Here is a 13,621-nt window from a genome sequence, read left to right as displayed (position 1 = left end):
GAGTACTCAGAGAAAAACCCATGATGGGAGAACATGCAAACTACACACACATGGAGCCATGGCAAACACTTGAACGCTAGTCCCAGATGGATGAGGCACCAGTGCTGACCAGTGCATCACTACACCACCCCCAAGCATGGAGTAAAAGATCTCTCAAAGAAAAAAAGTATCCATAAGAAAGGAGCCCTGTGTGAATTGGGCACGCGTCTGTTGATGTGCCTCAGTAGACGTGCCTCTGTAGATGTGCCTCAGCAGCTATGCCTCTGTAGACTTGCCTTTGTAGACATGCGTCTGTAGATGTGTCTCTAGATATGTTAGTGTAGATGTGCCTCAGTATACGTGGTTCGGTATATGTGCCTATATAAATGTGCCTATGCAGACATGCCCTGCAGACGTGCCTCTGTAGATTTGCCCTTGTAGACGTGCCTCTGCAGGTGTGTCGCTGTAGACATGCAATCTCTGTCATCTTAATGAGTCATCAAAGATGGATTACAAGAAACTGAAAAACACTGCGAAAATCCCTTTTCATTTTGCCAGTTCAGATATTCAGAACTAATCAAAACATGGACATTGACAAAGGATGGCTTATGCTTTATGTATGTATGAGTTTACATGTATGTGTGCATTTGCTTGCATGCATGTATGTATCTGTATGTATGCATGTGAGCATGTGTGTTTGTATGTATGTTAAAGAAATGTCATGCCTCAGGTAAACAAGAAAACAACATTTATGGAAAAAAACAGCAGTTCTGCAAACCTGGTCATTAATCATTCTGCATTTTATGTTGCTGCTGAAATAGAAATACAGATGAATTCTGTTCAGGAATTGACACTGATGAGATAAAAGTCATAATTCATTAGTGAAGTAATAATAAGCAGTAGAGGACACATGTTGTTATGTAAAGTGTGACCTCAGAGTGTGACTGTTTAATTGCTACAATGTAAAAAAAATCCCGTTGTTTTTACGGAAAAAAGCTGGCAGCTGTGGTTGCCAGAATTATTCTGTAAAAAATACTGTACACGTGTAAACAACTTTACAGAAACATCTATAAATTGTACTGGATTTCAATGTAAAACAACCACCAACTACATGTAAAGTTTACTTGGTTTCCATGTAGAATAAACAACGATTAGATGTAAATTATACTGAAATAACTGGTACAACAGCAGCATGGCCCCGCTAAATTAACAGAAAGAAGATGTTGAATCTACAAATTAATGTAAAAGTTATAAAGCTGTTTACATTCTTAACGAATTTATTTACAGAATTACTCCGATAATCACAGCTGGCAATACTTTCTTGCCGCGGTAACACGCTCTTTATTGGTAATCCAGAAAAGAACTACATCAGGCACCCAAAGAGCACCGAACCGCTTATATATAGGAAACACGAGGTTGTCAGACGCTCAACTGTAAGACGCATACACGGTGGGAGATTTACGGACGCTAATTACACACGAGGATCGGACAGGGTACACATAAGACACAGGTAAACACACGCGAAAATAAGGAAATATAACCATTAGCAATAACAGCAACAATACAAGGGCTATTTACAGATGCGCGCGGGGCATGCTGGGACATGAGCCCCGCCGGTGCTGGAGTATTTTTTATCACCTCAGTGGAAAAATACCTTCTTATCAACGGACCAGAGGTGTTGCCATGAGGTGAAGTTCTGACGGTAGCCCCAAATGTACCGTCAAAAGCTGTCTGACAAACCAGAAATCCTGAGTTGTGTGGACTATTTCTTGTTGGTTCGTAATGCACGTAGCAAAAAGCAAGTGTTGATATATCATTTAAAGTTTTACTGTTTCTCATCTGTAAAGCACAGAATATTAATTTGTAAAATGTAACACGGTTTCAGTATAAACAAAGTTGACCTGATTAAAAAATATATTATTTTCACACCGTTATAGTGTAATTTTAACTGTATTGTACTGGTTTTTATATTACAGTTTGTTTGCGTTTAAACTACAGTAATTTGTTAACTGTACCAAATTTAAAAAAAAAACAAAACATATTTTTACTGAAAAATTAACAGTTGTTTTTTGTTAAGTATTTTACAAAATCTTAATGTCAAATATACGCTGGTCTATTGTTTTTCCTTTTACAGTTTTTTTATGTCGCTATTTTACAGAATTTCTCAGTTAATTTCACGGACATTTTTTACAGTGTACATGACATCACTCATCTACTGACCTGCCATTGGGTCTGGTGAAGGTGTTTATTTGGGTTGGATAAGGCTGTAAATTGATTCTATATAAAACTAGTCAAAATACTTTTTTACAAGATAATTGCTCATTCAAACAAGGAGTTCCTTTGCAGTTCATATAAAAAGCTTTCAATTACATGCAAAACCAATAATGGGCAAATGAACAAGAGTTTGTTTTGTGGGAGAAATGGCAGGCCTAGCTTTTATATTTCTTCGTCTTTCACACTAAGAGGATTTGAAAAAGATCATGAAATCGTTATAATGCTGTAATTTGATATGAGGGACTGTAGATGACATCTGCAGCATCGTCACGTCTGACCAGACTGGATTAGCTTGCTGTCATTCTGAATTGCTTCTTTAAAAAAAATAATTGCAGCACTATTGTTTTACACAGCAGAACATGTATATATCTGCAAGTTCCTTGTTATAGCATGAAAATCCCTGATATTGTTTTACTGGAGGTTGGGGGGTGAATATGCCAGGCACACACTGCCTCTGTGTCCACCACCAGGTCGGAAACAAACAGTCCTCTGTGTCTGTCGCGTTCAGCCACCACTCTGACCTCCTGCCGCCAACAGGAGTGCCCCCCCCCCCCCATTGTCCTGACAGCTGATGTCGCTAGGGTTGAGTGAGCAGCCATGTTGGCCACCGTGTCATTAATCTTCGAGGCTTCTGCCCTCGCGACAAAAGGCTGTGGGGGAAGATCAGGTTGCTTTTTTTTTAAATGTTAATGGCACGTGAGGCAGCTGGACCAATGGCGGTCAGCAGGAGGTAGACAGGCCAATGACAGCCAGCAGGAGATGTGTGTGCATCTCATCAATGCTTCACACACTCTTGTCACATCTGAATGAGCATCTTTCCTAGTGACAGCATCCTGTTTTATTTTACATTTTTAGCAGACACTTTTATCTAAAGCGTCATACAATTGAAATAGCATTTACCCATTGGATTTGAATCTTCCGATGACAGGCATGGCCTCCTGACCCACTGAACCGCACACCGCCTCCACTTTCACTGGCTAACTGATACCTCTGATAGGTCTTCAGTTACAATAATACTTTCCCCACATGAAGATCTTCAAACTATAATTTCTTTTTTCGTCTCCTGCATAAAAGTCTTCCATAGGAATTAATACAATGCATAACTAATAATGTCAACAAATAAAACTCAATGATTCCAAATAGAAAAAAAACACATAAATCTTGCATGGGGAATGTTGGTACAATGTCTGCAAAGATCAACACAATTATGCTGATAAATTGTCTTTTTGACTCCAGTATAACATATATGACAACAACTACACAATGTGAGTCATATTTTTCCATGGGACTCCTAGCATTTGCATTCATCTTCTGCCAAATACCTGTAATATAATTGTGTAGTTTAATTGGTCAGTAGCTGCTAATTCATAGTTTTTTGCATGGATATTATTTGGTAAAGGGAGTGTAAGCCCGGAGAAAAGATCGCATGTACACGACCTCACGATGTAAGTTTGCACAAAGCCAAATACGAACACGAGCTCATATACTCTGGTGAGAACTGGAACAAAAGCCATGGCAGGAATGTCATGGTGAAGAATGTCTGCATTCAGGTTACGGATTTCTCCGGAGAGGTGGGGTCCTTGGTCAGGCAGGAAGGGCCCCGGCATGCCCCCCGAGTGGCACGGCGAGTTCACACTTTTTGAAATCTTCATGTTCAAAACTGAAGAGGAATAAAATCACCTCGGAGCAGGGTCAGAACATTGTCCATGGCCTGGGCTATGCATAACACAACAGGAAATCACTGAGCACTATGTCACGCACACAAAGACTCCACTTAGCCTGGCCTATGGCCAGAGTTGAGTAATTCAGGTCCAGAGGTAAAAGCCCAAACCGGGATTTTGTTTCAACCAACTAGTTGAGTATTCTGTGACTGTGACTCTTTTTGCTCAACTAGTTGGTTGAAACAAAATCTTGGTCTGGACTTTTACTCTCTGGACCTGAAGTACCCAACTCTGCCTATGACTGTGTGGGATTTTGCATGAGGCAAGAAAACCACTCACGTGTTGCTGCCATAATGCAGAAAAGCAGCCTAGAAGCAGTGCTTCTCACCAGTGAGGGTATTGTTTCTCTTGTTTTGAGACAGCTTATCCCTTTGATACTTGAGTTTTGGTCAACGGAAACAAGAGCAGTGTTTATACAATGTTTTACATGGAGCAAATGAACAAAGCCATGCTGAAAAGATGGATAGAAAGATAATGTTTGCCTTTGGAGTTCCAATGTGCAAAGATCTCCATGGAAGGTAAACGTAACATATATCTCATACAATGAGGTTAGGGAGTAAAACAGGAGAGTGAGAGACCAGTGTACGCATCAGAATACACACATGCAAAGTGAGAAGTAAGGATTGTATCTTGTTTGATTGTTGTCTACAAGGGTACTGGGGTCACTCTGTGAAGACTTGCATTAGGTCATGTTACTGTTAGCCTGCAATTATAACCATTATTCAGTCAGTAGTAAAACTCCACCAATCTGAATTCATAGAAAAAGGTCAAATGGGCCCCAAACAAAGGAATGCGAGTTATTCTGTGAATTCACTTGTGCTCTAATCATCCCTTTGGCGTGATTTTCAGAAAGGATCATGACATCAAAGTTTGCTTGGAAAGGGACCTTATTGTAAAAGCTCAGACTGTGGGCTGCCTCTCTGCCTCACTTCTTCTTACAGCCAAGGATTAAGCCAAATTAATTTGTTATTATATTCAGGCTTCGTGTTCTTTGTGGTGTCTTTTGGGAACAGTGGAATTCCATTCCGGTTTGGCAATTGCCTTAACATTTGAAGATATTTGTAGAGCAGACACACATGACTGCCTGCCTTATTCTAATATTTGTCCCTTTCTTTTAAAATCTCAGGATTTTGGATCTAATCTTATCTGAGAATACAGATTGTGGCCGTGCCATACTCACACACAAAGTCATCTATAATGATCTTGGTTCATTACCCTGCTAGTTGGGAGGGCGTGGCAAAATGCCTGTGGCATTTGGCCAAAATGCACCCCCCAAAAGATCTATAATGAAACCATTATTTAACAGACATTAAAGGTAATTGTAATACCCACATGTCAACCTTAGTAAATCACACATGCATCTGCTTAATTGTTTGCTGCATGTTTTAACTACAGTTACCATAGACATGGTTGAATGTCTTCCTTAGGCCTTGTGTTCCTTCTGAAAACATGGCTTAGAGCTGTAGTTTTTCTCCAGAAGTCAACATCAACTTCACTGCACCTAATAATGATGTTTATGATAATAACAACATTAATAAACTGATTTTTAACGTCCTAGTGCTCATTGTAGGTGTATAAGGCTGTCACTCGATATATAATGAGCAAGTAATGAATGGCTTTCCCTGTATACCATACATACAATAATAGCTGTCCTCTACTTTGAGATACTTTACAGTGATTCACTGAAAACAGCTGTTATTACCTAAACACTCTTATTTTACGTAATTTCATCGAGCCCCCTGATTCACGATATACTGTCCTGAAGCCTTTCATAACTCCTCTACTTATTAGTTGGACCAATTAAACGCTACTGTATCATTACTGTTGATAAACTAATTAAAGTCAAGAATAAAGACGGTTTAATTAAGATGTGAGTAACTATGAGCACAAGAAAGGATAAACTTGTGTTTCAGAAGCTAAAAAAACAATAACAATTTCCTAAGTGCACCACGTCCTCAAAATACAATCGAGTTTTAAGTTTCCACGCACACCTCTGGGAAATTCGGCAAATCCAACATATTTATACTCACATTTCATATACTTTATTGCCACATTTTACTTTACCGCTTATAGTGAACACATCTGCCTGGGCGAAATTGATAATTATAATCGGATGATCATCATAACCGATTTTTTCTTCATGTCTCAGTCTAACTGACACGTGTATATTTCTTACATGAATAACAGGTAAGAAAACGGACAGCATCACTAATTTTGATTGCAAAATATAGTACAACCGTTTCAAACGCTTTTCAAATTACAGTACTGTACAAATTAAATAACTGAACTGTGTATAATTAAAATATGCTATATAATACAGTATAACACTGTAGCCTACCTAAATATTCAATTTTATTTATACGGCGTATTTTCACAACATTGACTGAAAGCGTTCGCTGCAGTATCTCCTTGGCTCGTTTTATGGCGGTTTATCATAAGCTTTGATGAGTCTATATAACACAAATCTGAATATTGAGCAGCTTTAATTAGAACTCTGACAAATTACCAGTGCTGCCATACTTTTACACTATGATGTCTGTCGTGCTTCTTCATGGATCTGAAGCAGCAACCTCTCCTGTTCCCGTGTTTCTGTTTGACACTAAGTATAGCAAACACAGATTAACGCAATGTGTACTTAAACACATATAGAACATACTAAGTTAAACACTCTCCGCTAGAATGATTGGGGATGTTCATTGCCACATGCATACACTATCACTGTCCGGAAGTAACGTCTATTAGCGTAAGCTATAGCTAACGCCAGCCACAAAGTATACGAATAAGACTCCCCTTTGTATCCGTGGATGTAAGACAAGGCAACCATCTTAAAGCCCTTCTCTAATTTACTCGTTGGTACTTTGGAGAAGGATTTACACAAGTGATGTACGTCATTGATTATAAGTTTGGGCAAGTCCTGTAAACGGCATGTATAAACCAATGCCATTTTTCACAGACGGGAAATGAGAGAGCCGCATTTCCATGTACGTGGAAGCTGACGTGCAAAGAGCCCACTAACACGAGAGTTCACACCTCATTACTAGTGATGTGTCGTTTCCGAACGAGACGGCTCTTTGAGCCGACTCTTTTTTTAGTGAACGATGGGAGCCGGCTCCTGTTCAAGAGCCGTTTTATTAATGTTATAGAATTGTCCGGGTTTTTGAGCTGCCTAAACATTAAGGACGACAGTGGCCGGAATACGTTGTCTTCCGAAAAAGCCCGCCCACGAGATGGTGTCTTATTTTTAACAAGCTCAAATCAGGTCACGCTAATCAGCATCAGGTTAAACGAAGAGAGGGGCAGTTTTTTTTTTAAAAAAAGAGCCGTTTAGGAGCCGAATGAGCCGGTGTTCTGACGAGTTCAGCTACCTATTGAGACGTGCTATCGAGCCTTTCTGCGCATGTGCACCGTTTTAGGATTAGGGTTAGGTTTTAGGGGTTAGGGTTATGGTTAAGGTAAGGGTTTTAGGGGTTTTTTGGGGGTTAGGGTTAGGGTAAGAGTTAGGGTTAGGGATATCGATTAGCACTACGGTAGCCTAACTCGACAAAGTAGCTCAACTCGACAGAACACCGACTCTTTTTGGTGAGATGAGCCAAATGAGCCGGTTTGCTAAAAAGAACTGATATTCCCATTTGGTAGAGAGAGACACGAGGAAAACAAACAAGCATGCAAATGAAAATTATCGTGGACGGTAAAATTATCGACCTCATTTTAATTAGTGTGCAATTAATTGATTTATCATTTATCGCGACCGGCCTAGACACAACATTCATCTCTGTATGCCAGTGGCAGGTCGGATTTTCATAGGATTTTCATGCCAGCCACCAAAAGAACTTTGTATAATGGAATTACATAAAATGATGGAAATGAAAGTAAATACCAGTTTCTAGTTTAGCTTGCTCAGGGGACACTGTGACCAGGCTGATTGATTATAGCATTTGGGATTCCTAGGTTTGTGGCATCACCTCCGAACTGCTGGAAACCTCTTATCAGTGGGGGGGGGCAGGTTGGGGTGCCGCCCCCACTGCCAGTCCATGGATTTTATGCTTGGGGCTCGGTGCTGCGGTGCTGATTTACTGACATAATAAGCAGCGAGGGAGCTCAGCACTTCTGCCGGGGCCTCCCACAGCCTCGGGTCCATCTCCTTCCAGGTTCAGGTTTCTATTGCATCATTGGGGCGGCTCTCCACTGACAGGTCCTATAGTGTCACAGATGATGCTAAGGCACCCATCTTTAACCATTAAGTGTGCAAAACACTGAACAGTGCTTCCAGAACACTCTTAAAGTCTCACTTTCAGCTGATGTGAATAGTTGCTTAGAAAGATCTTACTATGTTTGGTAAATGTCTAGCTCCTGCCTCAGTACTGCTTACACTCATACCTGGGCATTCTCTTGGGAGCTCATTCTAGATGCCTATTCGACTCCTTGACAGCCGTATGTTTGTAATGTTATTTGCCTGACTTATATGTTTTGTATTAATAAAATTAAAAGTACAACAGCTTGTACAACTGAACATAGATAAATGTAAAGTAATCCATGCAGGGAGCAGAAATATAAAGTACAGATATTTTATGGGTTCCACTGAAATAAAGGAAGCTGATTATGAGAAAGACCTCGGTGTGTATGTTGATGTTTCCATGTCCCACTCTCGCCAATGTAGGGAAGCAATAAAAAAGGCCAATAGGATGTTGGGTTACATCTCTAGGTGTGTGGAGTTTAAGTCAAGGGAGGTGATGCTACGATTATATAATTCCTTGGTAAGACCCCACCTAGAATATTGTGTGCAGGTTTGGTCACCATACCTTAAAAAGGACATTGCTGCCTTGGAAAGGGTGCAACCTAGGGCTACAAGAATGATTCCTGGTCTTAGAGGAATGTTTTATGATGCGAGGTTAGCTGAGCTGAATCTGTTTAGCTTCGAGCAAAGGAGACTAAGGGGGGACATGATCCAGGTATATAAGATTCTAATTGGTCTGGATGCTGTTCAGCCAAATGGCTATTTCAATATTTGTTTAAATACTTGAACTTGTGGCAATTAGCGGGAGAACATTTTAAAATGAATTTGAGAAAGCACTTCTTCACACAGCGTGTAGTTAGAGTATGGAATAGTCTTCCTGTTAGTGTAATGCAAGCTGAAACCATGGGTTCCTTTAAATCAGAGCTAGATAATAGCTCAGAGTTGTTAAAATCTTAAGTTCTTCCCAAACGAGCTTGATGGGCCACATGGCCTTCTCTCGTTTGTAAATTTCTTATGTTCTTATAAGTGAGTTTGTTCGCTGAATTAAAAAGATTTTGTTTCACAAAATTTGTATAGTAGGTGAAAACAACTATGTAATGATTTCTGTCCTTTCTATCCATCCATATCTATCCATCCGTCTTCCATCCATTTATCCCCTCCAAGATATTGGTGTAAGCCGATTCCCGGCAGTCAGGGCACAAGGCTGGGTAACACCCTGGACTGGGTGCCAAAACATATATGTCATTTCCTATTTAGGAAAGATAATGTGTTTTCCCCCAGTGAGCAGACAAAATGTCTATATTATTTCTTGCAGAAGTCGACCAAGGGACTGGTCGTCCTGGAGCACGTCTTCAGCCACATTAACCTGTTGGAGACAGAGTATTTCGGCCTGAGATACTGCAACCTGAGCCACCAGACGGTAAGTAAGAGGTTACTGGAAGTGCAGCCAGGCACCTGGCCACAGGACGTCTTTAATGTTTAAAGTTTCGTTCTTGTTATTCCACATGTGAGCACTTAAACATTTATGTGATCATAATTTATCACAGTCAAAGAACAAGATAAGACTGAGATTTTTGTGAGGCTCTGGCAAGCTTCTCATGAGCTCCAGTATTGTTCAGATGTCAGATGTTCTTCAAAAGGTGTGGCACTCCCGAGATGGAAGGAGATTGTGTTTGCCCCGAGGCTGGAGAGAGGTTAAGCAGAGTGCAGGGCTGTGGAAGCCAAATGTCTCTCTGAAGGACGTTATCACCCCAAGAGCTGTAAGGGATGTCTCCAAGGTCTACAAAGTCACAGGCCATGTCAGAAGCACACAAAGAAACACAAAGACACTCCTGTATGAATAATAATCGCATTTTACTGCAATGTGACAAAAATATTCACTTGAATTAATTATTATAACTTGCCTGCAAAGGTCTCTGCTAATGTCTTTGCATGCTAATGAACAATATCCTCTATGGGAGGTTAATTCAAGTGAAATGATCCGAAATGTGATTTTGTTCTTTTAAAAGTTAAAAACATATTTAGCATGTATTTATTGTTGTACTGTGGTAAATAAAGGTGCCATATAATATCAAACAGCAGCAAAAGGGTCTGGCTGCAGCCGCTCAAAACGTGCACTCTCAGTCATCTGCACGCTCAGCCACTGACGTCAGGTACACGCTCTGCCACAACAGGAAGTGCAACCGTGGAATTGTTTCCTATCTGCTAAGTTAGTGCTAATAAAGTGTAAAAATTGTACGTTTTCGAGTTACTGTCTTGCCAGTTATGAACGTTATGAAATATTCTTAATCATGTTAACATGTGCTTATTTATGTTGTTTGGCTGGCTGTTGTTGGTTTACTTAAAACGTTAGATTTTAAATACCAGATCAAGTTAATCAAACTAAATGCTCGCATGTTATTCTTGTAATTATTAGCATCGTGGCCGTGGTAGCCTAGCGAGAGCACTGATGTTCAGACCCTGCTACTGTACTTTATTTTTTCCACTGTTATTTCAAGAAAAAAATTATTGTCCAACCATTATAACTCGCTAACGTGCGCACACAGTGCGCATGTCCCCTTATTCTATATAACCAGTTACATACATACGTGTAAAATATATATATATATATATATATATATATATACATATACATATACACACACACACACTCACCTAAAGGATTATTAGGAACACCTGTTCAATTTCTCATTAATGTAATTATCTAATCAACCAATCACATGGCAGTTGCTTCAATGCATTTAGGGTCCTGGTCAAGACAATCTCCTGAACTCCAAACTGAATGTCAGAATGGGAAATAAAGGTGATTTAAGCAATTTTGAGCGTGGCATGGTTGTTGGTGCCAGACGTGCCGGTCTGAGTATTTCACAATCTGCTCAGTTACTGGGATTTTCACGCACAACCATTTCTAGGGTTTACAAAGAATGGTGTGCAAAGGGAAAAACATCCAGTATGCAGCAGTCCTGTGGGCGAAAATGCCTTGTTGATGCTAGAGGTCAGAGGAGAATGGGCTGACTGATTCAAGCTGATAGAAGAGCAACTTTGACTGAAATAACCACTCGTTACAACCGAGGTATGCAGCAAAGCATTTGTGAAGCCACAACACGCACAACCTTGAGGCGGATGGGCTACAACAGCAGAAGACCCCACCGGGTACCACTCATCTCCACTACAAATAGGAAAAAGAGGCTACAATTTGCACGAGCTCACCAAAATTGGACAGTTGAAGACTGGAAAAATGTTGCCTGGTCCGATGAGTCTCGATTTCTGTTGAGACATTCAAATGGTAGAGTCAGAATTTGGCGTAAACAGAATGAGAACATGGATCCATCATGCCTTGTTACCACTGTGCAGGCTGGTGGTGGTGGTGTAATGGTGTGGGGGATGTTTTCTTGGCACACTTTAGGCCCCTTAGTGCCAATTGGGCATCGTTTAAATGCCACGGCCTACCTGAGCATTGTTTCTGACCATGTCCATCCCTTTATGACCACCATGTACCCATCCTCTGATGGCTACTTCCAGCAGGATAATGCACCATGTCACAAAGCTCGAATCATTTCAAATTGGTTTCTTGAACATGACAATGAGTTCACTGTACTAAAATGGCCCCCACAGTCACCAGATCTCAACCCAATAGAGCATCTTTGGGATGTGGTGGAACGGGAGCCTTGTGCCCTGGATGTGCATCCCACAAATCTCCATCAACTGCAAGATGCTATCCTATCAATATGGGCCAACATTTCTAAAGAATGCTTTCAGCACCTTGTTGAATCAATGCCACGTAGAATTAAGACAGTTCTGAAGGCGAAAGGGGGTCAAACACCGTATTAGTATGGTGTTCCTAATAATCCTTTAGGTGAGTGTATATATATACAGTACAGTGCCTGACAAAAGTCTTGTCGCTTAACCAAGTTGTAGGAACAACAAATAATAACTTGACCTGTAGTTAATCAATTGGAATCAGAAATGGCTTATAAGAAAAGGCAAAGCCCTCTATATTATGCTTATTATACCAAAATAAAGTTTTGCATCATTCATTGAGTTTTGTCATGTAATTAGGACAGAAAGGTCAACTTTTGCCTGGACAAAAGTCTTGTCATATGCAAAAATAATGTAGAAATTATACATATATTTCATTTAGAATACACAAACATGCTACAATAACATCAGAACATAAAGTCATGGTGCCTTGGAAAAAAAAATTAATAATGTGTATGACTCCCATGAGCTTGGAGGACCACATCCATACGTCTTGGCAATGACTGAAATAACTTGTTGATGAAGTCATCAGGAATGGCAAAGAAAGCAGTTTTGCAGGACTCCCAGGGTTCGTCTAGATTCTTTGGTTTCGTCTTCCAAGCCTCCTCCTTCATCTTACCCCAGACATGCTCAATAATGTTCATGTCTGGTGACTGGGCTGGCCAATCCTGGAGCACCTTGATCCTCTTCAGTTTCAGGAACTTGAATGTGGAGGCTGAAGTATGAGAAGGAGCGCCATCCTTCTGCAGAATTTGCCCTTTCTTATGGTTTGGAATGTAATGGGCAGCAAGAATATCTTGATACTTCAGGCTGTTGATGTTGCCATCCACTCTGCAGATCTCTCGAACACCCCCATGGATGTAACCCCAAACCATGATTTTTCCTCCACCAAACTTCACTGTTTTCTGGGTGAATTTTGAGTTCATGCGGGTTCCAACAGGTCTCCTGCAGTATTTGCGGCATTTGGTATGTAGTTCAATGGATGATTCGTCAGAAAAATCAACCTTCTGCCACTTTGCCTCTGTCCATCCTTGCTGCAAGCTGTGGGCCTTGGCAAATTCAACATGCTTTTTTGTTGTGTTCTTGTTAATGCTGGTTTCTGAGCACTAATTTGGCCATGGAGACCACTGCGTGCGAGAATTCGAGAAACTGTTCTTGTAGACACAGCGGTTTCTGGTGACCAGTTCTGATGTAGCTCTGCTGCAGTTGAAAAAGGGTTGGCCCTGGACTTTCGAAGCAACAAACGGTCCTCTCAAAGAGTTGTCTTACGGGGTCTGCCTGACCTGGGCTTGTCATGAACATCACCAGTTTCTTCATATCTTTTTTTAATCCTCTCCACTTGACGTTTGGATACATTAACGATGTCTGCCACCTCAGCAGCAGACTTGGTCTGAAGTTGTCAGAAGTTAGGTTGCACTTCAAGTGAAGGTCTGGTGTGCTGGGGTTCTTTTTATACACACCTGGGATTATGTTCATTACAATATTTGTCACAGGTGAACCTCTAATTTGTGATTGGTTGACTAATTAAAAGACATGACAAGACTTTTGTCCTTGCAAAAACAGGTGTTATGGACTTTAACAAGCTGTGAACATCAGGACACTTTTTGACTGTTTCATTTTGTACCCAGTTATTAATGTGAAAGCCCTTGGCATT

The 13,621-nt window shown here is 40.6% G+C and overlaps 1 protein-coding gene across 4 annotated transcripts in view; it reads left to right on the top strand.

The window, feature by feature from the left end:
* epb41l4a (erythrocyte membrane protein band 4.1 like 4A) overlaps positions 1-13,621 on the top strand; it is a 128,342-nt gene that overhangs the window by 4,784 nt on the left and 109,937 nt on the right. For all 4 annotated transcript variants that reach the window (XR_011992453.1, XM_072714884.1, XM_023796924.2 and 1 more), the window contains exon 2: positions 9,524-9,628. Coding sequence is in view for 3 of the 4 variants with exons in the window: in XM_072714884.1 (XP_072570985.1) it covers positions 9,524-9,628 (105 nt within the window). In the remaining variant the exon portion in view is untranslated. The remainder of the gene's footprint in view (positions 1-9,523; positions 9,629-13,621) is intronic.

Source organism: Paramormyrops kingsleyae, chromosome 7, assembly GCF_048594095.1.
Source record: "Paramormyrops kingsleyae isolate MSU_618 chromosome 7, PKINGS_0.4, whole genome shotgun sequence".
NCBI classification, from domain to species: domain Eukaryota; kingdom Metazoa; phylum Chordata; class Actinopteri; order Osteoglossiformes; family Mormyridae; genus Paramormyrops; species Paramormyrops kingsleyae.
This window is presented reverse-complemented; position numbering and strand designations above follow the sequence as displayed.